This window comes from Pelodiscus sinensis, chromosome 1, assembly GCF_049634645.1.
Source record: "Pelodiscus sinensis isolate JC-2024 chromosome 1, ASM4963464v1, whole genome shotgun sequence".
Taxonomy (NCBI): domain Eukaryota; kingdom Metazoa; phylum Chordata; order Testudines; family Trionychidae; genus Pelodiscus; species Pelodiscus sinensis.
Genome location: NC_134711.1, coordinates 290,119,071 through 290,147,044, shown reverse-complemented (window position 1 = coordinate 290,147,044; position 27,974 = coordinate 290,119,071). Strand labels below are relative to the sequence as shown.

Sequence of the window (27,974 nt, the reverse complement as noted above, 5' to 3'; positions counted from 1 at the left end):
CATTTTTACTGATTAAAATTCATACTTCTCATGACACAAAGTTAGTAAATAAAAAGATGCTTGAGTTACTTGAACCGCAGACCAGACATTTTTTTAACACCTGAATTGTAGGAACAGGTTTTGCTCAGGAAGTTGAAAGATAGCTGAACATAAAGTAACCAAACTTCATATAAAAAGGGGAGTTTACAACAGAAATTCCTAACATAGCATCAGTCCAAAAGATTTTTTAGAAAGCTGTAAGTGCCTAAAACTAAGGATTTATTATGACATGCCTTTACAACTGTGAATATAAAGCTTTGTACCACAGCATCATAATCCACAGAAGAGTCATGACAAAGGGACAGCATAAAGGCATACTCTCCAATCACTATCAATATCTCAATCTTTACCTGCTTCTAGGATAACAGCATGTAGTCACTAGGGTACTCACAGAAACTGATGAGGTCAACAGGGGAGAAGGGATGGATGGGTGCAAGATTGCTTTCTCTCCTGTGCATTGGTTTCTAAAGTAACCAGTCTTCTCTTGACTTGAGAGGATTTAAACAAACTAAACAAAAAAAAAATCCAAAGAATTCAGTACCCCTGATATTAACTTAAAGTAAGGATTTCCCATTCCTCTTTCCTTAGACACATGGATCCAAGAAAGGAAGGCTAATAAGCCCAGCAATCTTGATCTTTTAGAATTTTGTCCTGCTATCACCATAATTTGGAATTGGTTAACTATTTAGTTCCCTCAACACTATCATCTACATTTCAGTCGAAGGTCAGCTTACAGTAAATAATTCCAGTTATTTAAATAACATAGCTGGCTGGAGTCAATGTACTTTAAGTAGAGATCTGGTGCAGTCCTCACAGCAGGAGGTCGACAGGAGAAATGCTCCCATCAACGTCCCTTACTCCTTGCAACCGCAAAGAGTACCATCACTAATGGGGGCACCCTCAACCACCCACTTCTTAAGATAGGCTATGTCTACACTGGCAGCTTCTTGCGCAAGAACTCTTTTGTGGAAGAGTTCTTGTGCAAAAACTCTTCCACAATAGAGCATCTACACTGCCATGTGCTTTTGCGCAAGAGTATCCATGACAGTGTAGACGCTCTCTTGTGCAAGAAAGCTCTGATGGCCATTTTAACCATAGGGGCTTCTTGCGCAAGACATTCATGTTGCCTGTCTACACTGGCCTCTTCTGGAAGAGCTCTTGCGCAAGAGAGCTTATTCCTTGTGGGGAGAGGAATAACTCTTCCGGAAGAAGCCCTGTTTTACAATGCTGTACTGGAAGAACGCTCGTGCAATGTAGACAGCCGGCAAATTTTTGTGGAAGAACGGCTGTTCTTGCGCAAGAAGCTGCCAGTGTAGACGTAGCCCACCTGTTTGGCCCAAGAAATATGCAGATGAGGCAAAGCGTGGAATATCGCCACACCTCATTTGCATAATTAATGAGGCTCTGTTTTTGCGCAAAAAACCCCTCTTGCGCAAGAGCCGTTCTGCATTTTTTCAGGAAGAACGGCTCTTGTGCAAGAGGGAGGTTTTGCACAAAAACAGAGCCTCATTAATTATACAAATGAGGTGCTGCGATATTCCACGCTTTGCTTCATTTGCATATTTCTTGCGTCAAATGGGTGCAGTGTAGACATAACCTTTACGTTTTTCCTGTTACAGACTAACTCGGCTACCCCTCTAAAACAATTATTTCTAATGTACCACGGAAAACAGAGAACCACCAATTTTTGCACCTTGAACCATTTCATAGAATCATAGGGCTGGAAGAGACCTCAGGAGGTCATCAAGGCAGGACCAATCCCAACTAAATGAACCCAGCCAGGGCTTTGTCAAGCTGAGACTTAAAAACCTCTAGGGAGGGAGATTCCACCACCTCCCTAGGTAACCCATTCCAGTGCTTCACCACCCTCCTAGTGAAATAGTTTTTCCTAATAGCCAACCTAGACAACCCCGCACTGTAACTTGAGACTATTGCTCCTTGTTCTGCCATCTGTCGCTACGGAGAACAGCCTTTCTCCATCTTTGGAACGTCCCTTCAGGAAGTTGAAGGCTGCTATCAAATCCCCCCTCACTCTTCTCTTCTGCAGACTAAACAAACCCAAATCCCTCAGTCTCTCCTCCTAGTTCATGCACTTCAGCCCCCTACTCATTTTGGTTGCCTGCCCCTGGACCCTCTCCAATGCATCCACGACCTTTCTATAGTGGGAGGCCCAGACTTGGACACAATATTACTTGCAACTTCTAGAAATGGGGATGAATCTGAATCCTGGAATCCGGATGCCAACCCGCACACCGGTGGGAAATTGGCAAGTGTTCTGAACTTGCATTTTAAGCAACTCTAGAAAGCCTGTTGTGGCCTGTGGCGCTACCGCTCTGCTACCGTAAAGCTCGGGGCGCAGTCCAGGTGGATGAACCGGGCAATTGCCGTAGCTTCTCCACAGTAGTATCTGACCTGTGCTGTAAGGTGCCTGCAGCAGCCTCCCCACAGCCCCGCCGGAGCACGCCCCTTTCAGCGGGCGGCGAGAGGCAGCCTGGCCGCTCCAGCTCCACGCCTGCAGCCGCGGTTCTCGGGCAGGGCGAGCGCGGCGGTTCCCCACCCAGCCAGGGAGAGGGGCCGCAGGCGAGCTGAGCCAGCCCCGCCCGCCCAGCTGCGTGCGAGGCCGCGGCGCCCCGGAGCTGGCAGCCAGAGGCCGCTGGAAGCAGGAGACTCAGGCCCGGCCTAGGCGGAGCCCAGCGCAGCGCCCGCCAACGCGTCTCACCTGCGGGTCCGCTGCCCTCCTGCGCCAGGCCGGGCGCAACGCGCGGCTGGAGCCCGCCACCTAGCCGGGCACTGATGCCGAGCCTGGGCGCCGGCGCAAGCACCTCCCCTTTCCACGGACACCGGGAAGGAGGGGCCAAGGCCCGGCTTTGTATCCTCCCCGCCCGCGGCCTCGGCTTGCCCGGGCGCCCTGCCACTGCTGGAGAAGTGGGGCTGCGCTGCGCTGCGCATCTGGTTCAGGGGTGGGCCCGGTGACTCGTTTGGGAAGGGTGAGGACTCGGTGACATAAACTCGGGATCTGCGTCCTCTTCACAGAAGCCTCTGGGCGTCGGGAGCCCCCTCTGGAGCAGGGCATTGGGGCTTGTTTCCACTGGGGAAAGGTGCAAACAGTTTGCCTTTGGGGGCCTCAGCTCCCCCATCGTAAAGCAGGCACTGGTGTTGGCCTATGTGTATAGCATGGTGGCAAGTGTGATGAGAGGTTAGCAATGTATTTTCAATTACCCCCATTGCTGCTAATCAGCTGAGCCAGTGAGTTCCCAGTGGGAATTTTTTTAAAAAAAAAATCCTCAATTTATTGCATGGCTTTAACTTGGCAGTTTCTTCATCTGTTTAAACTGGAGTATTAATAGTGTTGTAAAACTAAATGTATTAATGAGTTAATAAGACAGGGTTTTTAAAATACCTTAGAAGCAAGAGAGAGAGAGAGACACAGGCAAATGTAGAGTCTCTACTTGGCAAGGAAGAATAGATATAACTTGATTTTAGTAAGGCTTTACATACAGTCCCACCTGATATTTTCATAAGAAAACTCAGAAAGTGTGATTTAGATAAATTTACTATAAAGTGAGTGCACAAATGGTTGACAAATTATACTCAGAGAATATTTATCAATAGTTTGCTGCCATATGGGGAGAATATTTCTAACTGAGCTGGCAAAAATATGGCCTGTGGGCTGAATCCAGCCCACCAAGCCACCCTAGATCCCTTTCTGCAATACCCACCTGGCCAGGGGCATCAAAGGGTTCCTTGGGAATGGTGGTAGGCATGAGGGGGTGCAGAGGGAGTGCTGAGGTTGGCCATGGCTCCAACGGGGCTAGCAAGGCTGTCCTAGTGCCACAAGCTCTATTCTTTCTGCCTGCAGCTTTAAACTCTGCAGGAGAAGGGGAGCATTAGAGTTGTCAGGTGTGTGGCCAGAGTGGCCACAAGAGAGCTGTGAGAGGCCCCTGGAGGCCAATTATTTCAAAATAGCAGCATCTGAGTGTCCACATGAATGTTATTTTGAAATAACAATTTCAAAATAAGCATTATTCCTTATAAAAGCGGGAGTTATTTCAAAATAACCAGTCCGTTATTTTGAAATAATGGGCTTGGTACTGTGGACACTGCTTGTTATTTCGAAATAAGCTCTGGCCCCATATTGGAAGTGCTGTGGTGTTCACAAGAAAAACCAGAGCACACAGCATAAGTTTAGTGTCCCGCGAGGGGGTAGGCAGTGGAAAGTGGTGTGTGAGACGTGGCTATAGAGAGGAGCTTCTTTAAGCATATATCCCAGCTAGCTTCAGCAAGCAGCTACAGGAAGCGTCCGCCCTCCTGGTGCACTCCCCAGAATGCTTCTGGGGACTTTAAGTCCGATTCAGGCTCCAATCAGTGTGGACGCACTATTTCAAAATAATTCTGCACTATATTGATGCTGCCTTGTAGTGCGGACACACTATTTTGGAATAGTTATTTCAAAATAAGTTATTTAAAAATAATTTCCTAGTGCAGTCATGCCCTCAGTCTTCTCTTTTTCAAAGTAAACAAACCCATTTCTTTCAGTCTTCTCTCACAGGTCATGTTCTCTAGACCTTTAATTATTTTTGATGCCCTTCTCTGGACCTTCTCCAATTTCTCCACATCTTTCCTAAAATGTGGTACTCAGAAGTGGACACAATACTCTGGCTGAGGCGTAATCAGCCCATATTAGAGTGGAAGATTTACTTCTCTTATCTTGCTCACAACACTCTTGTTAATGCATCTCAGAATGTTTGCTTTTTTTGCAATGGAGTCATGCTGTTGACTCATTTATCTTGTGGTCTACTATGACCTCTAGATGCCTTTCTGCAGAACTTCTTAGACAGTCAGTTCTTGTATGTGTGAAAATGATTTTAGCTCCCTGAGTGGAGTACTTTGCATTTGTCCTTATTGAACTTCATCCCATTTACCTTAAACTATTTCTCTGGTTTGTCCAGATCATTTTGAATTATGACCCTATCCTCTAAAGCACTTGCAGCTCCTCCCAGCTTGGTATCATCTGCAAATTTTATAAGCATATTCTTTATGCCATCATCTGAATCATTGATGAAGATATTGAACAGAACCAGTCCTAAAACTGAGCACCTTCTGATAGTGCATTAAGCGATGACTAATACCTGTCGTATAGTTTGTTTCCCTTTTCTACGCCCTACCACAGATACTCCTGTGATCTCTTTCTTCCAAAACCCTGCCCCACGCTACATTGCAAGTATATTATTTTCAGTGCCCTGGGGCCCTCCACACCAGCTGAGCTTAGAGCAAGATTTGCTGCTAAATTCAGATTCATTCTCAACCCATGGTGTCAAAAAAGAGAGGTTTTACTCCTCATATTGGTGGTTTGTTTTTTGTTTTGTTTTTTTGTAAAGAGCAAGGAAGGAATTCACCACTGTACTGTGTCCACACTATTCCACATATTCCAATGCAAAATGGCTGAAGAGTCATCATAAGGCCTCCTCAGGGAGGAGGCATGCTACGTACATTTGGCAACAAGCTAACGACAGCCGGGTATGTGGGAGGAGAGGAGTGATGGCTGCAGCATTCCTACATCCCAGTTATTCTCTGGTTTCTGCTTCTTTGCTGCCTGCCAAGTACTGAAAGCATATTTCTGCTTGTAGCTTCAGGCTCATTTCACTGCTCCTCCATTCCTGCAGAGTACTCTGCACTGGCATAGTGATGAATACAACATAATTTCAAACCTTTGGCTTTGTTTGGTGGCTTTTCTCAAACCTTAAGAACTGTCACCAGTGTCCACTCGGGTTATGTAGTCTTGGATTTAATTCTGGATGTTCGTTTTCTGTCAAGTAGTTTTAGGGTCCATTAGATATTGAACTGGACGACAGCAGATTCCTTTAATTTGCTTGACTAACATTTATACAGTATAACCACTTTATGCTCATGGTGCAAATAACCAACCATTGCCGGGAGTATCTCCATTTTCTTGGCAGTTTAAAATCTTCAGCAAAGCATAAGCCTTTGCTAATAGAATAGGGAGCAAGATACCATTTGTTACCCCAGAAGTGTCAATGCTCCAGGGTGGGGATTGCACTATTAGGGATGTAATAGTGTAGTCGATTAACCAATAAGAAAAATCTCATAGATTAATGCTATAGACTATATGCATTCTCCCCTTCCCCTTCACCTTCCCCCCCCCCCAAACCAGTACATTTTTTAGCAGGTTGGCCAGTAGCCCGGCTCAGTTCTGGCTCATGCTGGGTGCAGGACCTACCCCCTCTGTGGCTCTGCATTTAAAGCGTATTGGGAGCTGGGAAGGCAGGCAGCCTGGTTCAGTTCCAGTTCGCGCCTTGCCCCTGAGCTCAGACCGCTTCCCCCGCGCAGACAGGGGCTGCTGCCATCCCACACTGCTGCCTCTTTTTCAGAGGCAGCAGCACAGGATGACAAGCAGCTGGTCCACAAGAGGATCTGGTTTTTAAACTGTCTCCCGTCACGGAACTAGGTCCTGCCTGGCACCTTGCGTTACTGTCGGCTCCGCCCCCAGGAACTATAGAATAGTTGACTAACCGATAAGAATTCATGAGGTTACTTGACTATTCAATTAACTGATATTTAACAGTTATTATGAAGTCACTTCAGTCACTATGCAGCCACTCAATGCCTATACTTCACCCCTCCAAAGTCACAAAAAACAAGCAGCTCTGCCTGAGCTAAATTTGAAGCATGAACCTCCATTTGCCCTTATTTCTTTCTCCGCAGTTTATTTCTGGGCATCAGGAAGAAACTCCTTCTCTGCCCCCCCCCCCCCCATTGCAAAATATTGATGAAAGTACTGCTTTGCAAAATATGATTATAGCTTTTAGATTTCCTGATGTGATACTTCAAGTCTATGGCCCAAAAGCAAAAGTGGGAGAGACTTACATCTTATTTGTATCTGAGACATTTATAGAACTCTAATTTCCACTGTTTCTTCATTCTGCTGAATCAGACTCTGAGTATTGTGTATGGGCTTTTTGCAGCCCAAGAGCTTCTTTGGTGCTACATAGCTAGGGAGGCTCCTCTTGGAGTATGCATCTGAAGTTTCTTTCATTCCATTCCTACATGGAGGCTTTTACATAAAGATAATTTTGGCCAGGTATAGTGATCAGACTCATGAGAATTATATTGGTATATCCCCATATGCTCTAATCATTCAATAAATGTGTTCTTTCCTAGTGGACTAATTGAACTACAAAACTCAATCAGGGCTTATTAAACTGAACATTCCCTTACCCCCTCAAAAAAAGCTCATAATCACAGTTGGAAGGGGAGGAGGGAGCCCCACTTTTGGTTGAGGGAAGCCACCAACTATATGATAGGAGACATGGGGCTGTAAGGCCTTATTATTGTAGAGAATAGTGGTGATCCTTCTCCTTTTTGGGAGCGCTCTCAGGCTATGTCTACACTATAGCCTTTTTGCAGAAAAACATATGCAAATGCGGCTGTGTGGAATATCACCGCACCTCATTTGCATAATTAATAAGCACCCTTTTTGCACAAGAGGCTTTTGCACAAAAATGGGCACTCAATTATGCAAATGAGGCATGGTGATAGTCCACATTTAGCCTCATTTGCATATGTTTTTCCACAAAAAGACTGTAGTGTAGGCATAGCCTCAGCTAGTTTCAATCCATATAACAGTACTCAGACCCAAACCAAAATGAATTTATTCATGAGTTAGAAACACTGCATCAAAAGTTTTACTAAAATCAATGTGCTTTATTTCCTGCATTCTCTTCGTTCATGCATCATTTATTCACTGCAGTCACTTAATTTGTTGGACTCATGGGTCTTCACGTTAAGGATTACTCACATGAGTAAAGCGTGCAGGACTGGACTCCAAATTTGTATTTTTATCAGAAGCTATCTAACTTATCTGTGATGCTTTGTTCTGGTCCTCTGATTCTACAGGGTGGGAATTCAAAAGCTCTTAGTCTTGACCTAAATCTTCTCCCATCAATAGTTGGTGTTAATTCAGTGGAGCTGACTAGATCTATATGGGCACTGACCTTTCCCCTTCTATTTGATCTATTATTTCGGGGAAGAATAGTCCTGAACTTAATCTTATCACTTACCAGATTGATCCTGGCTATGGCAATCTTCTTTTCTTTGTTGTACTTTAGTGCTACATTTGTTTTTCTCTGACTATTTGCCATCTCCTGAGTTCTCCGTAGCTTTAAAAAAATTATTATATGTGGTTCAGTAAATGTATTTAGCTCATTTCCTCAGCACCTTACATGGCATGGCATTGATACTCACTAATTTGTAAATGTTCTCATTTCCTAGCATTCCCTTGACTGTTCTTCATTGATAGCTATTCTTACAAGGTATTCATCAATTTTTAATTCACCAAATCTCTTATCTTTATCTTTTATATTAAAGACAAATTTATAGGCAACTCTGACATTTAAGATTTCATCACTAATTGTAGATGAACCGTCTAGAATTTTTCCCTGATATTTTTATAAAGGCCCTTTTTAGATCCCTGAACTCCTTTGGCTGGCATTCATTTTTTCTTTCTGCTACCCTCTGGCTGGATCCACTTACACAAACAGAAAGAATTCTACATGGGCTGGACTTCCTTGATGGCACTGAAGTGAGAATTGGCCTCCTGCAGTATCTTGTCTTCATTGTGATCTTATGAAATTTCTCTGTGGTTTCTCCACAAGGTCTTCTCTCTGCTAAGTTTTAGGGCTGGGACCTGTGGTCAGGGATTGAGGCAAAGGACCAGACAGTATAATTTCCCGATCAGTCCCAGGATTTCAGTGTGGAAATGTATTGACTTCCTAGTCAACGGTGCTCAAAGCATTCTCTCCTGTGAGACTAACAGGAAAGCTCAGCTAACAGTAGCAGGACTCCTGCTAGAGCCTTTCTGTCAGATGAGGTGACCAGCAGAGCAGAATGTAGTGCCATCCATACATGCAATGTTGTTGTAGCCCACATGGAGTTACACAACTGATAGGCCTTGAATCCTGTTCATTCTGCAGTTCCACAAGCCTGTCTCACTAGAAGGGCTTCTGTTCTGAAAATGCTGTGAAACCTCATACACTAAAAACCTGGCAGATCCTAAGGGCTATTCAGGAAGCCAGAACCAATCAAACACCTCCTTGCAGTCTCTGACAGCCCGATCTCTGAATCCCTGGCAATAAAGCATCCTAGGAGTCATGCTACCAGCAACTCATTTGTCACAAGTCTCAGAGGGGTAGCCGTGTTAGCCTAGATCTACACAAACATCCTGTGGCACCTTAAAAGCTAACATTTATTTGGGTATAAGCTTTTGTGGGTAAAAACCACTGAGTCAGATGCATCTGATGAAGTGGTTATTACCCATGAAAGCTTATGCCCCAATAAGTCCATTAGTTTTTAAAGTGCCAAAAAGACTCCTTGTCATTTATCACAGTTATCCCCAGGACTCCTAGGAGAAAACTCCAGAAGACAATGTAGCCTAGGGCTATAAATCTTATTAGGAAATTCTCAAGTTGACAAGGTATATCATCCCCTGCCCCCATCTTGCCTTTTTCACTTACCTTCTTAGCACACCCCAACTTGTACAGAATCTCATATGGGGTGCAGATGATGGAAGAGGGGAATGATTCAGTGAACACAGCTGGGAAGAGAGCCAAACACAAATGGTCTCCTCCATGTTCTGATCTAGGGGGGATGATCTATTCTGAGCCATGCTATGAAGTTGCTGATAGGGTCCTAAATATAAAAGTAAACTCCTAACAGATGCCGTGCTGATGGCACCACACTAGCACCAAGATTACAAGACAACCACATTTAGAAAAAGATTCACGATGAATAACTCTATCTATCTGTAACACCGTACACATGTATAAACCTTACACATATACATATCTTGTATTTGACAAAGTAGTTTTTAAGGCACATCTGAACATTGTTAGTACCCCACAAGAGCTGATTTATGGGAGAGGGAGAGTAAAGAGAGCAATTTCTCACAATCATTCCATGAAAGCTAGACGGCATCGTGGGAATACTATCAACTGAAGATGGAACCATTAATCACTGATTGAAGTGATGATCAGTAAGTAGCCTACACTCAGGCACCCCCATAGGGCCTTATAAGAACCCTGTAAGTAGCCACTCACCTCAATTTCCCCTTTCAAGTGGCTTCTTGAAATAAACTCCACACAAGTTTTCATGAGTCAAACAACAACAGCCCTCCTCATGGTCTGATTTTATTCATATGTTTACAAATAAACACAAAAGTTTTCCATCCCAGTCTTAAATAGGCAGCAGCCCCTCCTCTCTGCCAACCAGCTGGTTCACTCTTTCCCCATCCCCCAGCAGCTTTCAAGCTTTTTTAAGAGTCCCCATACCTCTTTAAAAAAAAAAAGGGGGGGGACAAATCAGGTCATCCCTGCTCAGGTGTAACAACTGAGTAAATGGGGTAAGCCTGCTCCTGACACCTAACCCTTAAGGGGAAAGCCATCCTGTTAAAGTGACCAACTGCAGTTTTTGGATCACAAATTCTGAGATTGAACCAACCTCTGCTAGGCCTGTGTGTATTTAAATAGTGGTATGATCTGTAGTTTTACATACTGTTACTCCTTGGCTTAAGCAGTTAGCCAGTGTTTGGTGTCATGACTGGTTGTTTCCACTGGGAAGAGAAACTATTAATATGATTTATAATAATATATATTTCTTTATATATAAATAGGTTGCACCAAAAACATACACCAAGTCAAGCGCTGCTGTCTGCTATGGCTCTCTGGGTCCTTTCTGGTTCTGACACCTTCACAAACATAGATATAACCCATGTCCCAGTGCCTGCCTTTGCAATCAATCCCCAGAGATGGCACTTCTCCCTGAGTTAAGTTCTTGCTCAGGCCTTCCCATGTGGCCCTAGTGCCCTACTCAGTGACTTCTGTTGTTTCAGTGACCTTACTCCCCAAAAGAATTTAATTGCTTCTTCCATTTAATCTGAGTGAAGGGTGACTGGAAAGCCCATCATCTTTAATGAGGTCTGTGATTGCCTAAAGAATAGAGATCAAAGAGAAGCTTGCTGGTAAACATTGACATTTTCCAGCATAACAGTATCTATGGATCTGATTATATTCTCATTAACTTCAGCTGGGACAGAATTAGATGGACCTACTCAATAGATAGAGCTACGCTTCACTACCAGACTTTTTATAACAGCTATGGACCTGTCACTTATTGGTTAGCCCTACAGTAAGTTAGCAAGCCAGAAGTGACTCCTACACTAAATACCACAAACTGCAACAAAATTAATTTTATATACAAATTTACAAATGTCAAATTATCTATAAAATAAATAATATAAAAGGTAACCTCCCAAAGGTACAGTAAAATCTGGATTGATAAAATAACTCAGCCCCAAATTTCCTTGGGCACCTTGCCTATGCTTTCATCAGGAACGCTGCTGTATCATCAATACGCAGCCCTGACTCTGCCAATACTATCTCGGAACCAGAGGTCCGGTCCAACATCCACTGAAGCCAATGGAAGCACTTTCGTTTCAGCACACATGCCTTAATTTTTCCACTGTCTTGTACCTTGTGTAGCCATTTACACCTGTGCAAAGTGGTTGTAAAATGTTAAATTAAATTAACAGCATTTTATAGCCATTTTTCACTGACTATGCACAGCTGTGAATGGCTGCACAAGGCTCAAGGCTGTAGTGAATTGGGTACACATCGCTGTTGTTGCTAACAGGATTCTAGCGCAATTTACATGACCAGTGTAAATAGAGATTATTTTAATTTTGCTACAAACTGTCTTCCCACAAGGTGATATATGGGGTCCCTCTCTGCTATGAATTCAGCAATATCAGGGGATCTCATTAAAACACATAAGTAGTCCCCTCCAGGGTGCCATTAGGCAATGTTGATGAGACCCAGCTGTGTTTTAAGAATTCAGCTCTTTACTACAAAACGGAACGAGTCAGTGGGCAACTTCCTTTTAAGTGGGATCCCCAATGTTGCTATTTTTGTAGCATTATTGTATCCCATAGTTCCAACATGGTTCTCAGACAAAAGTTCCCTGTTGATACGACACAGTAAAATAATATTAAAACCCTGTTAGCAAAAATCATGTTTAAACATGTTAAGCCTTGTCCTGCTCTCAGTGCAGGCAGAGCTTAAATAATTGGCCTCCCCCATTGAAGAGAAATGCACGTTCCTGACCTACATCTGGAAAAACAACTGAATTAACCCTCTCATTGTCAATCACCTACAATTAAACACAGTTTATTTTACAAGTGTGATTATTTATGCATAGTGCTAGTGACCTTGTGCACTCCCAGTCTCTGAATGTCAACTGTATACAAATCAACTACCTGTGATATTGACAATTGCATTTACAGATATGTTGCTTGGCTGTTGGGATTTCTTCCCTTGCCCTTAAGAGAAGCACACAAATCAACTTTTTTCCCTACCAGTTTTTGCTTCCTCTTGACCAGCATTTTATTTTGTTATTTCTCAGGTGCTGGCGTCTCAAGGACTTAGACACATGGTTGCATATTTACATAAGCATTTCCATTGTGACATCAAGACTTTGGCAGGATGTCACTATGCTCATATGTCAACACTGCTGTTTCCCCCAAAGGGCTCTGTGGTGCCTTAATTTGCAAGACATGCTCCCAATGTGTTGGCAGGCCTATGGCGGGAGGAAAAGGGGGGCAGGAGAGTCATTTGTCCTGGGCCTCAGGAGACAAAGGGGCCTCAAATTTTGACATTTTTCTACCAAATCATTTCTATTTATTACACACCTTGTAGTTATAACAGAGACAACAAAAGAAACTCTTTATGCTGGCAAAAAAAATGATTTAAATCATTGTGGGACCTCGGGCCTTCACCAATTTTTCGGTCACATCCAAGTTTTCATCTGCGTGACTGGAGACTGGATTAGCTTCTGTGATTAATGATTCTACGATATGAAATGCTGTTTACAGTCTTTGCTTAGTTTAAAGGTTTTGAAAGTCATAATTAATTCTGTTACTCTAAAGTGATTTTGCTTGGTTTGAGGGTGGGTTTAACTTTTAAATTAGGTGTTTATCTCTGCATAGGAGATTTCTGTATTCCTATTTTTTCTTATGTGTCTTAGTATAAAATACCCATATCAGGCTCAGCAGTAAGCTACCTCTCCATTCAGTTTCAGATTCACCTTTAAAGGCTTTTTTTGTGATAAACTTTTAATTCTAGTTGTTTAATAAACTTTATATCTAATCTGGCAATCACCTCATGTTCATATTCATAATAATGCACCAGTTATTAGAGCAATTTAATAATGGGAACATGTTAGCAGACAAAATTTCAAGACTTTGAAATAAGGCTATAAGGGCCATAGTAAATAACACCCCCAAATAGTTTTTATATAATATTAATTGCAAAGTATATACAATTAAAATTTTCTATAACCAATAGCCTTTAGCAAATTAATTTATTGAATGTTACTGTGTTTTAAAAGAACCCCTTTATGAAAATGAAGCAAAGATTTGAAAGTGGTGTAAGTAAGAGACGACGAAAACAACAGAGTGAAGCAGCAGTTAAGAGTTTAAAGCCAATAGCATCATTTCTCGTAGAAAAGATGCCTCAGCCGTTAGACGGTGACCATAATTTCAGTGACACTTCCAGCTCTGATTATGAAAACTTTGTATCCACAAATGACATTCCAATGCCACAGCCTCAAAATGAGGAGGTCATTAATCAAAACACAGAAATGCCAATCGTAGCAATACATGCTGAATCTACACTTAATTTAAAGACTATGCAGGCAGAAAATGAGGACCTCGGAGATGCTGCACAGCAAGAGCTAGAACTTATGATTTGCACAAGATACAGTGTAACAGTGACATCAGAACCTAATATTGGACATCTTGATAAGAACAATGTTGCTCAAATACTGTCGTTTCTCAAAGTTAGTTGTTTTCAGATTCCATGTAATTACTGAAAGATGTTGAAAATCATGTTTTTCCCAGTCATCTGCTGACAAAAACTCGTCCAAATGGAGAGAGCTCCAGCAGAGACTGGCTCTGCTAGAGCAGGGAAAAGCAGGCTCTGTACTGTGAACCCTACTTCGTTTTTAACAGTAATATATCAACTGCATCAGTACTGTCTAATCCATCTGGTTGGAGCATCAGTAGAGGTTGGAGGAAGTTGAAACACCAAATACCTGCACATGAAACTTCAGTATCGCATAAAAATATATGGAAATCAGCTAGAGAGCAGCACCATCTGACAGTTCAATTGAAAACTTACTCCTGAGTTAAATAAACGCAGAAACTGATAACTGGAAAAAACTCCTTGAGCGCATATTTAATGTCATTCTTTTTCTTTCTGAACGGAGATTGGCTTTGCCTGGTTCCAGTCAACATATCGGTGACCATATAAAAGGAAACTTTCTTGGTATACTTGAGCTTCTTATCAAGTATGACCCACTTTTATCAGGCAATGTTAAGCATGTTCACTAATCACAAGAGTCCATTATCTGTCTACTAAAATATAAAACAAGCTTACCGAGCTATGTAGGACCTTTGTGCAAACAACAATTCTTGAAGAGATAAGACTTGCAAAGTAGTTTTCGATTATTATTGATGCAACTCCAGACTCTTCTCTTAAGGTATGTCTACATAGAAAAGTTATTTCGAAATAACTTTCCTAGCATCTACACAGCCAAACCGATATTTCAAAATTAAATTGAAATAACGGAGTGCTTATTTCAAATTTGGTAAACCTCATTCCATGAGGAATAACGCCAAATTTGAAATAGCTAAATTGAAATAAGCACTGTGTAGATGCTGATTTTGAAATACGGGGCCTCCAGCCCTTCCCAGGGTGCCCTAGTGGCCACTCTGGGCACAACCAGGAATACTCTTCTGCTCCGCCCCCCAGCCCCGGAGCTCTTAAAGTGGTAGACTCTGGCCAGAGTGCCTGTGCCAGCTGCAAGCCTGTCAGCACAGAGCCAGCAGTCCATGCACCTGGCCCAGCATGAGCCAGCAACCCAGTGGCACCCAGTATTCCACCGCTCCCCAGGAGCAGGCTGGCAGCTCCCAGGAGTCTTCCAGGGGCCACAAAAGGCAGGCACCTTCCAGGTCTAGTGCGGAGATCGTGGACCACATTGAGGTTTGGGAGGAAGACTCCAATGTCCATGATCTCTGCACTAGACACAGGAACGCAGCCGTCTACAGGCACATGGCTGACAGCCTGGCCACCAAAGGCCACATGCGCACCCAGAAGCAGGTGCACATGAAAATAAAAGAGCTGCAGCAGGCCTATGCCAGGGCCTCAGGGGGCAGCTCCCAACCAGGAGCTGACCTGGACCTCTACCCCTATTATGATGACCTGGACCGCATCCTGGGGGGGTCAGATGATCTGTGCCCCCCAGGTGGTCATCGACCCTTGGGCAGAGGGCCCTGCCCATAACACAGAGAAGGAGGATTGCCAGGAGCTGCAGGAGCCTGGAAGGAGCATGCACCGCAACCAGGACCCCCAAGCCGTCCCAGCAAGCCTGTTGCCGGTGTCATCCGAGGCCAGGGAGGCCTCAACATGTGAGTGCCATCACTGTCCCCTTATGTGCGGGGGGAGGGGAAGAGGGAGACCAGGGACTGCATGTGTGGGCCTTGCTGACCACAGAGCACACAGCAACCTCTGCATGTGCTGTGCCACCCTAGGCATGTGGCCCCCGCCTGGCTGCCACACAGGAGCCCTGAACTGTTACCCACACGTGAGTATGTATGAAGGCACATGACATGCTCCTGACCCCAGGGAGGGACACTGCACGATGCCCTCCCTCCACGAGCCCCCTCTATGTAGAGGCAGGGCACATCTCCCTTCCCCCCCCCTCCCACTAGATACAGCACAGTGAAATAAGTGCAATAAGTGCACTCCTGGGCCAGCTCACACTCCCGGGGATAGCAGGACATGATGAACATGGCCTGTGTGCAAGCACATTGGCTCGAATGGTGCGGAGACCTGCTGTCCTTGCCGTGCAAGGGGGGCTGGACTTCACCCACTGTGTCCCCAGGGAGAACTAACCACTTCTCTTGTTTCTCCACAGCCACAGCAGCTGCAAGTGCAGGGCGCACCACCCCGCCCAGGACATCCTCCTACACCCGGGCCAGCAGGCTGACCCGTAACCAGGAGGAGCATCAGCGGCAGTACCTGGGGATCCTGCGAGGCCAGCACCACACCCTTGGCCACTGGGTGCATGAAGACCTGCAGCTGTGGCAGGAGAACTGGTGGGAGCTGCTTGCCCAGGGCTGTGCCATCTCCAACCACCTGCAGACCGTGGTGCAGAGATTGCTGCCTCCTGCCACTCCAGCCCCAGCTGCCACCCTAGCTGCCACTCCTCTTCCCACTCCTGCTCCCCCTCCCTCTTCTTCCTCCCCCCCTCTACCCACCCCACCCTTCATACCCATGCTTCCCCTGGGATGCCGAGGACCCTGCACCCGCAGTGCTGGGAGACAGGTGGACCAGCAAGACCCCCAACCCTGAGCTTCTCCTCCCCCTTCCTCCTCTCACCTCCCCCTTCCAGCTTTCTCCTCCCAGATTTACCACTTCCCTCTCGTCTCCCCTCTCCCGCCCTCATTCCCTCCCCACCCCAGTTTTTGCCAACACATAGGTCTTTCTTTAATGGGAAGGGGGGTTAGGGTGGGGTCAGTGAAGGGATGTGTGGGTGAAATGAGGCACAAGCCCCCAGTGGGACACACCATGGAGATTTTAGTCCTCCTCCGGGTGGAAGGTCTCTCGCAGGGCCTCCCAGCTACGGACAGCCCCCTGATGGACCTCCCAGCTGGCAGCCGTGCAGGGCTGTGCATACAGGCCTCTGCCATCCAGCTCAGCAGGAAAGCCTCCCCCTTCCTTTCGCACAAATTATGGAGCACACAACACGCTGCCACCACGTGTGGAATATTCCGCTCAGATAGGTCCAGGCAGGTGAGGAGGCATCTATAACGGGCCTTCAACCGGCCGAATGCCCCCTCCACCACGATGAGGGCCCTGCCAAGCTTGGCATTAAAGGCCTGTTGGGAAGGGTTGAAGTGTCCCGTGTAGGGCTTCATCAGTCAGGGTTGGAGGGGATAGGCCGCATCCCCCACCAGGCACACAGGCACATCCACGTCCCCGAGCCTGATGTGGCGGTCAGGGAAGAAAGTCCCAGTGTGCAGCCTTTGGCACATGGAGGAGTTGAGGTAAACCCGCGCGTCATGTGCTTTGTCAGACCAGCCCACATTGATGTCCACGAACTGGCCCTGGTGGTCGGACGCAGCCTGCAGGATGACCGAGAAGTATCCCTTCTGGTCGATGTAGAGGGAGGTCTGGTGGTCCAGGACACGGATGGGGATGTGCGTCCCACTCATTGCCCCCCCGCAGTTGGGGAAACCCAGGGCACCAAACCCCTCGATCACTGCATCCACATCAGTGAGGCAGATGACTCTGTTGATGGCCTTGACCACCTGCAGAGGGGGACACAAAACCATCGAGAGTCACTGTGGTGCCAGCGTGGCTGAGAGTGCTCCTTCCCTGCCACTACCCCGCACCCCCACTTCCCAGGAGCAACCCCCCCTGCAATCCTGGCCACTACGGGCAGCCCATAGTGCAGGTGGGACAGACCAACCCCTCCCGTGGACTGGACTTGCACCACTTCCTCCCCCCTTTTCCCTGGGGCAGCCCATCACCTCCTTGCTTCGCCCCTCCCCCCCCCAGCATAGTGGCCAGAGACTGCCATACCTGCATGAGCACTGCTCCGATGCTGGATCTCCCCATGCCAAACTGGTTCGCCACAGATCTGTAGCTATCCGGTATGGAGAGCTTCCATAGGACGATGGCCACACGCTTATGCAGGGGAATGGCGAGCCTCATGTGCATGTCCCATTGCTGCAGAGCAGGGGTGAGTCACTCACAGAGGTTGAGGAGGGTGTCCTTCTTCATCCTGAAGTTCTGGGTCCATTGTTGGTCTCCCCAGCATTCCAGGACGATGTGGTCCCACCAGTCACTGCTAGTGTCCAGATGCCAGATGCGGCAGGGCACATTGGCGTCCGGGAGCTGCAGCTGCTCTTCCCCATCCCCCAGGAGGGTCCGGAGGACGGTGTGAAGGTCGGGCTGCAGCCGATGCTGCAAGGCAGCCTGCAGAAAGCACAGCCAGGCTTGCAGAAACACATCCAAAATGAGCACCAGAGTGCCCAGGGGCAGCTCCGGCTCCATGGTGCCGAGTGCTGTGGTGTCCTGAGTCAGGGCAACCAAAGCAGACAGAGACAAAAATGTTTTGCTGTCCCTCATCGAGGTAGGCAAGCAAGCAGGGAAAGCTGAGAACCAGCTGTTCAGGGGGGTCCCTTTAAGCACAAGCCTCAGATAGCCTCAGGCAGCAGCCACACAAAGTAACTCCTGACCTGATGCCCTGCTGGAACCGGTTTCAGCTGCCCTTAAATGAAATTCAGCGTCCAATCAGTGTGGATGTGCTATTTCAAAATAGCAAAATGCTATTTTGAAATGAATTTTGTATGTAGCTGCGTTATTTTGAAATAAGTTATTTCAAATTAACTATTTCAAAATGAGATACAGGTAGTCCCCGGGTTACATGGATCCGACTTACATCGGATCCCTACTTACAAACGGGGTGAGGCAACCCCACACTAGCTGCTTCCTCCCAGCAGACCAGGGATATGCGAAGCTAGCGCCCCCTCCCCCCAGCAGACCAGGGAGACACAGAGCGGCTTTTCTCAGTAGACACCTCAGCTTGAGAATAAAGGACTGAGGGAAGTGAGGTGAGGGAGAATAAAACTGAGCTCTGGAGAAATGTTTGGCTAGAGTTTCCCCTATAATATGTACCAGTTCCGACTTACATACAAATTCAACTTAAGAACAAACCTACAGTCCCTATCTTGTACATAACCCGGGGACTGCCTGTATTTCAAAATAACACTGTAGTGTACATATACCCATAAAGAACAGATGTCTTTGGTTTTTAGATATGTTAAAATTGCAGGAAGTTCAAAGGTTTCAGTTGAAGAATTATTCATTCAGAAAAAATTGAAAAGAAATCACTGCTCATGTATTAGAAATTAGAAATCTTGTATTAGAAGGCTTCAAATTAAATTTTCAAGTCTGCATTGGCCAAGCCTATGACAATGGATCCAATATGGCTAGGAAGTACAACGGAGTACAAGCAGTCCTTCTTGAGCAAAATCCAAACTGTATTTTCTCCAGTTGTGGCCACCACACATTGAATCTTGTTGACATTGATTGCACTGAATCATGCAAGGAAGCAATCACATACTTTGGAGCAATCCAGGCATTGTATAGCCTCTTCAGTAGCGGTCCTTGAAAGTGGAAAATTCTGAAGCAGCATCTGCCTGTTTCCCTTCACAGCATGTTGACAATGAGATGGTCAGCATGAACTGATGGCATTAAAACATTTACACAGCATTTGGACTCTGTGAGAAAGGCTCTAAGTGAGCTTGAATCTCTTACTCTCACAGCACAGGCATGCACTGAGCTTAAGTCAATTCAGAATTATACATCCAAATTTGAATGCCTTTTAATGTAGTCCATGTAGATGAAGCTGCTAAAAATGATTCACAAAACTAATCGGCTGTGTCTAGACTGGCAAGTTTTTCCGCAAAATCATCTGCTTTTGCGGAAAAACTTGCCAGCTGTCTACACTGGCCGCTTGAATTTCCGCAAAAGCACTGACGATCTCATGTAAGATTGTCAGTGCTTTTGCGGAAATACTATGCTGCTCCCATTCGGGCAAAAGTCTTTTTCCGAAAAACTTTTGCACAAAAGGGTCAGTGTAGACAGCAGAGATTTGTTTTCCGCAAAAAAGCCCCAATCGTGAAATGGCGATCGGGTTTTTTTTTTTTTTTTTTTTGCTGAAAAGCGCGTCTAGATTGGTTACGGACGCTTTTCCGCAAAAAGTGCTTTTGCGGAAAAGCGTCCTGCCAATCTAAACGTGCTTTTCCGAAAATGCTTTTAACGGAAAACTTTTCCGTTAAAAGCATTTCCGGAAAATCATGCCAGTGTAGACGTAGCCATCTTGTAATTGAAGCATGCAATCCTATATTAGATGTTGAGCGGGATAACACTGAACAACTTCTTAAAGATATTTAAAAGATTTGTGATCAATGGGATGCAATCCTTTCTGAGTCCAATCAGTAGCAGAGGGTATTAACATTTCATTTGAGTTTTACACCAATTGCAGCCTGTAGTAGTTCGTGTCAGCAGGAGGCCATGCTGACTCACTACAGGCCTATGGAGTCCAGGGCCCCCAGTTCTAAAGGCCTCACCCGTATGTGGGGCGGGGCAACAAACAAACAATCAAGCCCTCTGTGGTAACCCAGGAGGCAATCTAGAGGCCATGCCCTAGTTTGGGGCGGGGCAGTAGACAAACAGTCACACAGTTTTGAATAAGCTGGTCAGCAGTCTATACACCCTGGTCCTGGGTCAGGGCGGGGCAGTAAACAGTCTGGCAAACAGGTAAATAGTCCACAAGATTTAAAGGCACTGGCCTATGTGCAGGCGGGGCTAGGGGTCGGAGAAACAACAAGTGCAGGGGTTTTTGCCCCAGAGGAGGAACCTGCCATCCAAGTGAAGGGTTAGCAAGGGGATGCGAGCCCTCCCTACTCCACCGCGTCCCAGCCCAGGGCCCTAATAGCAATGCTGCAGCCACTGGATCGGCGGGGCACCAAGCCATAACACACTGTCCTGATCACTGGGTCAGTGGGGCTCTGAGCTGCAGCATGCTTCCCAGCTGACCATGTCCTCAGCCGCCCTGGGGTTGGCTGTCCCTGGGCCACTTTCCTGTTCCCCCTGGGGGCCTGCCTGGCTCAGGTGCTGCTCTTCAGGGTTGGCTATACACAGCAGCACTGGCAGCATGTTCATAGGCTCGGGGTCTTGTGCAGGTAAGGGTCCATGTGGTCCAGCCCACTCAGCTGGGTCTAGCAAGGGTCCTGGGGGTCCAGCTATGTCCGTGGGCCTGGGCAGCAGCTTCCACAGCCTTGTCCAGCTATCAGGGCCCAGCAGTGGCTGTGGCAGCCTGGGCCAGTTCTCAGGTCCCGGCAGAGGCCCAGGCTGCCCAACCCAGTCCTCCCTCTGAGGGCAGCAGGGCAGGGCCTTCTTCCATTAGGACTGGGGAAGAGCCGCTGCTCTGCTTGGCTGCCGAGCTCCAACTGAGCTGGGAGCTTGTCTTTTTATATCCCCTGCCCTGACTTCCTGTGGTCAGGGCTGAGTGGTTCTGGCACCGCCCACCAAGGGGTTTTTGTGGGGGTTTCTTCCTCTGGGTCAGTGGGAGGCCACGCTAACTCACTACATAGCCTAACATCTCAATCTGATTCAGAAAGGCACTATCAAGTCTTTTTGGGGAGGGGGGGGGTATTATTGACTCCATCAAATCTGATCTTACACGTTGATTTGAGTCACTGTGACAAATTAGTACCCTTTTTAGATTCCTTTGGGAGTTCAGAGAACTAAGTGATGAAGATTTATATCCAGCAACTGAACAGTTTCAACAAAGATACAACAAAATTTCAAGAGATCTTTGTGATGCGATCATCTTCCTGAAACTACATTCCACCAACTTTAAATTGGACTGCAAGCCAAAAAACTGCTTCAAAAAATGTTTTATCTTGACCTGCCAACTGCATTTCCTAATATCACAATTGCATTACGTATTTTCGTCAATCTCCCTGTTTCAGTGGCTTCAGGTTAATGCACATTCAACATGCTAAAACAAATAAAGAACTATCATAATTCTACAATGACAAGAGCGTTTGAATGAGTTTGCAATGCTTAACATTAACAGTGATGTTGCACATAAATTAGATTTTTCTTTGATTATAAACAAGTTTGCACACAACAAAGCCAGAAAAGCATTCCTAAAATGAAGTTTTGCTTGCAGTAGAAACTCACAAAGTTACATTTTTAATATACATGCTATTGGTATAGTGATTTAATTGTTAATAAATAAATGTCCCAAGTGTTCATTTTCATATGTCCTTTTGGTTTTAGTATGACCCTGTGGATGAGAAGTTAGATATGTTGTGGGATTCGGGCTGGGCAGGGGCCTCTAAATTCAAAGTGGCACAGGCTTCGTTGGAATAGGTCCCATATGAAGAGAGATTAAAAAGACTTGGACTTTTCATCTTAGAAAAGGGAAGACTAAGGGGGATATGATAGACGTCTATAAAATCATGACTGGTATGGAAAAAGTTAATAAGGAAAAGTTATTTACTTAATCCCACGGTATAAGAACTAGGGGTCACCAAATTAAATTATAGGCAGCAGGTTTAAAACAAACAAAAGAAAGTTTTTCTTCACTTAGCCCACAGTCAACTCATGGAACTCCTTGCTAAAGGATGTGGTGAAGACCAGGACTTTAATGGGGTAAAAAAGAGCTAGATAGATTCATGGAGGTTAGGTCCATCAATGGCTATTAGCCAGGATGGGTAGGAATGATGTCCCTAGCCTCTGTTTTTCTGGAAATGGATGACAGGAGAGGGATCATGTGATGATTGCCTGTCGTGTTCCCTTCCTCTGGGGCATCTGGTATTGGCCACTGTCAGCAGACAGGATACTGGCTAGAATTCAGTGGTCTCCAACCTTTTTACACCCAAGATCACTTTTTAAGTCTCAAAACAGGCAAAGATCTACTGCCCCGCCCCTTCCTTGAAGCCCCGCCTACATTACATGAGGAAATCTAATGTAAATGTACTGCGCAGGTGCGCAGTTCAGAGAGGGCTAAAGAGCTACTCTTAGAGCCCCTGAGATCATCTGGTAGATTGCGATCTACTGGTTGGTGACCATGAGGCTAGATGGACCTTTGGTCTGACCCAGTATGGCTGTTCTTATGTTCTTAAGAGCAAAAACGTAAAGATAAAGTAACTACATAAGAACATTGCAGAAGTAACAGACCAACACAGTGCAAACAACCTTTAATAACAATACCTCTACCAAACAGACTGTGAAAGAGACTAGATGCAGATTTATGCAGATTCAGAAGACATCATTACTGTGATGGGTTTCCCTCCTTTGGGTTGCCATTTGATGTACTGGGATACCACTGATCCCACCTGTTTTGCCAGCCTGGGCCTCTGGCAAAGCCTCAGAAGCATGGGAACCCGCCGCTGCTGCGGCTTCACTCACGGTGCCCCTGGTCTGCTGGAGACAGTCTCCAGCAGACCAGGGGCACCGGGAGCGAAGCCGCAGCCGCGGCGCGGTCCCGCGCCTCTGAGGCTTTGCCAGAGCAAAGCCTCAGAGGCGTGGCACCCCCGCTGCCACTGCGGCTTTGCTCCCCGTGTCCCTGGTCTGCTGGGGGGGTGCGCAGCTAGTGTGCCCCCCCAAGCAGACCAGGCTTTTGTTGCTGGACCCTGGGGCAGAGCAGCTGGGGCGCTGCCGGTTGGTCCCGCAGCGCCGCTCTGGGCACTACTGGACCAACCCGGCAGCACCCGAGCTGCTCTGCCCCAGATGTCTTGATTCAGCCGCTGCTGGTCAGTTTCAGCAGCGGCTGAATCAGGACGCCTGGGGCAGAGCAGCTGGGGTGCTGCTGGGTTGGTCTAGTAGCGCCGAGGAGCGAGGAGCTGTGCTACTGGAGCAACCCAGCAGCACCCCAGCTGCTCTGCCCCAGGCGTCCCCAAGTCAGCCGCTGCTGAAACTGACCAGCGCTGACTACAGGAAGCCCGAGGCAGAGTTGCTCTGCCCCAGGCTTCCTGGAATCAGCGCTGATCAGTTTCAGCAGCAGCTGACTTGGGGACGCTTGGGGTTCTTAAGTTGAATCTGTATGTAAGTCAGAACTGGCGGTCAGCTTCAGCAGCGGCTGAATCTGGATGCCAGTTCCGACTTACATACAGATTCAACTTAAGAACAAACCTACAGTCCCTATCTTGTACGTAACCCGGGGACTGCCTGTACTTAAATTGCTGCTCTGGTGCAGCTTCACTGCTGCGGTTACATCACTGTAGTGCTTCAGTGAAGATGCTACGAATGCCAACAGAAAGGGGTTCTGCCATTGGTGTAAGTTATCCATCCTCGTGAGGAGGGTAGCTATGCCAACAGGAGAACGGTTTAATTGCATCTCTCAGGAGTATGGATTTTTCACACACCCATCCTGAGCAAGGAGGTTATACTGACCTAATATCCCAGTGTAGAACAGGCCTCAGTTTCTGCATTCTCTCTCTTCCCTGGCTCCCACGTCTACTCAAAACATTACTCAGCCAGTAGTTCCTGGGCAGGTTCATACACACCTTTTATCTTAGCTATGTCTACACTGTTTACCTTGAAATGGCACTGCCGTGCTAGTGCAATCACACTGTTGCAAGATATGTGGTGTTGCCATTCTTGGTCACCAGAAGAGAACTCTTCTTATGACAAAATACAGCCAAATCCAATGAGGGGCAGTAGCTTTGTTGGGGGAGAGCATCTCCTGCTTACAAAGCAGTGTCCACATTGGCACTTTTTATAATTCAGCAGGGGGAGGCATTCACCCCTGAGTAACAAAAGTTTTAATGGTGAGATTGCAATGTAGACATAGCCTTAGATATGGTGAATGTTTAAGGTTAAGTCAATTGAAGGGTGAGTTCACACCTACAAATTTCAACAGGTTTTAACTCAACCCATAATAAGATTTCATTCAACACATAAAAGGGCAAATGGGATGGATGTCACTTCAAGGTTAGAAAGGTTTTTTAGCCTGTGTTTTAAGGTTTATTCAATATATTTTTGACATTTAAAAGTTTGCAATGTGCCCTCAAAACACAATATATTTTAATAAAAACTCTCAAGCTACGTCTAGACAGTGGGCTATTTCGGGATACCAGAAGTATCCCAAAATATCAATTCTGCATCTTTAAACGCGCCCTTTATTTTGAATATATTTTGAAATAATGGGCATGCAATTCCAGCATCCCTGTAACCCTCATCCCAGGAGGTTTAAGGGATTTATCAAAATAGCACTTTATTTTGAAATTTGGTACTGTGTAGATAAGGTATTTTGAAATAACATTGAAATAAGCTACGCAATTTGCGTAGCACAAATTGCGTAGCTTATCTCGAGATAAGGCTGCTGTGTAGATGCACCTTCAGTGAGTTCAGTGGAACTAATTGTGTGAGTAACTGCTTATCAATGAGAATATAGGGCTCTGCACAAATAAACAAACACTCACATTTCCTAGTAGTTGCTTCTTATGAATTCATAAACAATCCTAACTTGCAAAATAGTTGTATTTTAAGGCAGTTAATCCCCGATCCTAAACTTTTATAGATTATGCTGTTATGTCCAGAAAATATAGAGAGCTGCTCTTAAAAAATCTAGTTGTTTTAGGCAGTTTTGAGCTAGATTAAATTTCACTTCATACTTTAACCAAGGAGCTGGGTGTGACTGGCACATCTGATCAGGCCCCGTTAGCTAATTTGTGCAATGTGTATTTCCTTTATAAACTTTGTTTAAATACTCACTTTTTAAAAAGTTGATATGTAACATTGTGTTGTACCATGAGTTTCATTAGTTGCATCACAATATGCAGTGCAAAAAATGGCAAAGACTCTTTCAATGGCTACATGTAGACTGCAGGCTTCTTTCAGAAGAAGCTTTTCTGGAAGAGATCTTCAGAAAAAACTTCTTCCGAAAGAGAGTGTCCACACTGCCAAAGTGCATCAAAAAAGTGATCTACTTTTTTGAAAGATAGCATCCACACTGAATGTATGTTATCTCGCATTTAAGCTGTGATTACTGTAGACAGAGTGGCCACCAGGGCACTTGTGCTTTTTCCTCTTTCCTTTTCTTTCAAAAGAACTCCCTCTTCCCTGTCCACATGCACCTTTTTCCAAAAAAGCTCTTTAGGAAAAAGGCTTCTTCCTCGGAGAAAGAGGATTACCACTGCTGGAAAAACCCCATTGTTCTTTCAATTTACTTTTTAAAGAACACAATTGCAGTGTGGACATAATTGAAGTTTTTCCAGAAAAACAGCGGTTTTTCCGAAAAAAACCTCTGTAGTACAGACACACCTAAGGTGAAAAGCCATGCAATGACACGTCGACTGAAAATCATGAAGAACCACAATTTCCCCCAAGTTTTGCTTTGGAGTTAAATATAGCTTTAAAAGAAAAGTTCCAGTCTGTAAAACACTGTGGATCAATTGTTCACTACAAAAAATTTTTTATTGCTGTTGAAGATGCTGCTGTGGATGTTAAAAATACCTTCACTATCTGTAGGTTATGAGCTACAACTATGTAGTTGTTCTTATTTACTATTACTGTTTTTTGTATTGTGATACCTAGGAACCGCGTTCATGGACCGAAATCCCACTGTGCTAGGCACTGCCTGTTCAAAAGCTCTAAATCTGTATTTTTTGCTACACTACTTAAATATGGGCCTAATCCAAAGCCCACTGAAGTAAACTATTTTATTTCCATTGGCTTCAGTGGGCTTTGGATCAGGTCCTCTATCTCTTGAAGCATTTCCAAAGAAGTCTAAGATAGAACCAGATATAAGTACAAAATGTCTACTGTAATTTAGATTTCACTAAAGCTGCATTGTCTGTGCCAAGTTATCTCCGCTACAATGGACTTAATCCAGCTACCACTGATTATTGCAAGTTTTGCCACTTAAATGGAAACAGAACTGGTCCCAAAATGTTGGCATCCATTTTTTAATAAAGTACAGGCAGTCCCCGGGTTACGTACAAGATAGGGACTGTAGGTTTGTTCTTAAGTTGAATCTGTATGTAAGTCGGAACTGGCGTCCAGATTCAGCCGCTGCTGAAACTGATCAGTTTCAACAGCGGCTGAATCTGGACGCCAGTTCTGACTTACATACAGATTCAACTTAAGAACCCCAGGCATCCCCAAGTCAGCTGCTGCTGAAACTGATCAGCGGCTGATTCCAGGAAGCCCGGGGCAGGGGCTTCCTGTAGTCAGCCGCTGGTCAGTTTCAGCAGCGGCTGACTTGGGGACGCCTGGGGCAGAGCAGCTGGGGTGCTGCTGGGTTGGTCCAGTAGCGCCGCCGCTCCTCGGCGCTACTGGACCAACCTAGCAGCACCCAGGCTACTCTGCCCCAGGCGTCCTGATTCAGGACATGGCTCCTTCCCCACTCTGGCATGATAAATGCAGAAGTGGGGGCCAGCAAGTGTACCCCAAAGCCTTATCTACCAGGCTTTGGTATAAAACTTCCCCCCAAGATCTTAAAAACCTAGATCTTGGGAATAAAACTTCCACTGCCACCACCCAAATGTTGATAAAGAAATCAGGGGAAAGATCATTTGGGAAATCTTACCCCTAAAACAAAAATCAGGGCACACCATTAACCACTGCCAGGTTAATAAAAAGAAAAGAAAGACCTTTTATTATTACAACAATATTCCTGTTGCAAGCATAATGACTAGATAGGAGGGTAACAAAATATACTCATGGAGAAACTCCATGGGCCTAGAACTTAGTTACAAAGAAAAGCCAAAACATCTTTAAGCAGTGCCAGATCTCAGATCTCATACCCAATCCTTAAAACAATAAAACCTAACGAAACTACCTAAACTTTACCCTACTTACAGAAAATGAAGAATGGTGTCTTGGAGAGAGAGAGAGACATGCTTGTCCCTCTCTGTAACTGCAGAGAACTCTCCCCGAGAGACAAAAAGGAGAAAGGAAGAAAACCCAAATTCCTTTGTCCCAGTTTGAAAAGTCCCACCTACATTCCTATTGGTCACTCCAGCTGGCTAGGTGTAGTTAACCCCTTAATCCCCAGGCTGCTGGCTAACCCTCATAATCATGACGCATCTGGGCTGTCCGCTGCCCGCGTGTTCCGCCGCTTTGCTCCCCGTCCACCTGGTCTGCAGACCAGGGGGACGGGGAGCAAAGCAGAGCAAAGCAGAGCAAAGCAGAGCAAAGCAGAGCGGCGGAGCACGCAGGCAGCGGACAGCCCAGACGCCACTTTGCTTCCTCTCCCTGGTCTGCTGGAGACCAGGG

The 27,974-nt window shown here is 45.8% G+C and overlaps 1 protein-coding gene across 6 annotated transcripts in view; it reads right to left on the bottom strand.

Annotated features, from left to right (window-relative positions):
* The window catches only part of TRIM13 (tripartite motif containing 13), a 41,223-nt gene that overhangs the window by 7,668 nt on the left and 5,581 nt on the right, over nt 1-27,974 (bottom strand). The window contains exons 1-2 of one of the 6 annotated variants that reach the window (XM_006121361.4): nt 12,464-13,355; nt 8,118-8,216 (exon numbers count right to left, since the gene is read on the bottom strand). The exons of 1 other annotated variant lie outside the window; for it this stretch is intronic. In XM_006121361.4, coding sequence (XP_006121423.3) covers nt 8,118-8,216; nt 12,464-12,490 — 126 coding nt within the window. In that variant the 5' untranslated portion in view covers nt 12,491-13,355. Of the gene's footprint in view, nt 1-430; nt 548-2,451; nt 2,731-2,758; nt 2,980-8,117; nt 8,217-12,463; nt 13,356-27,974 lie in introns of those variants that run through there. 4 more of the 6 variants (XM_075919079.1, XM_075919080.1, XM_075919078.1 and 1 more) reach the window with 4 other exon arrangements.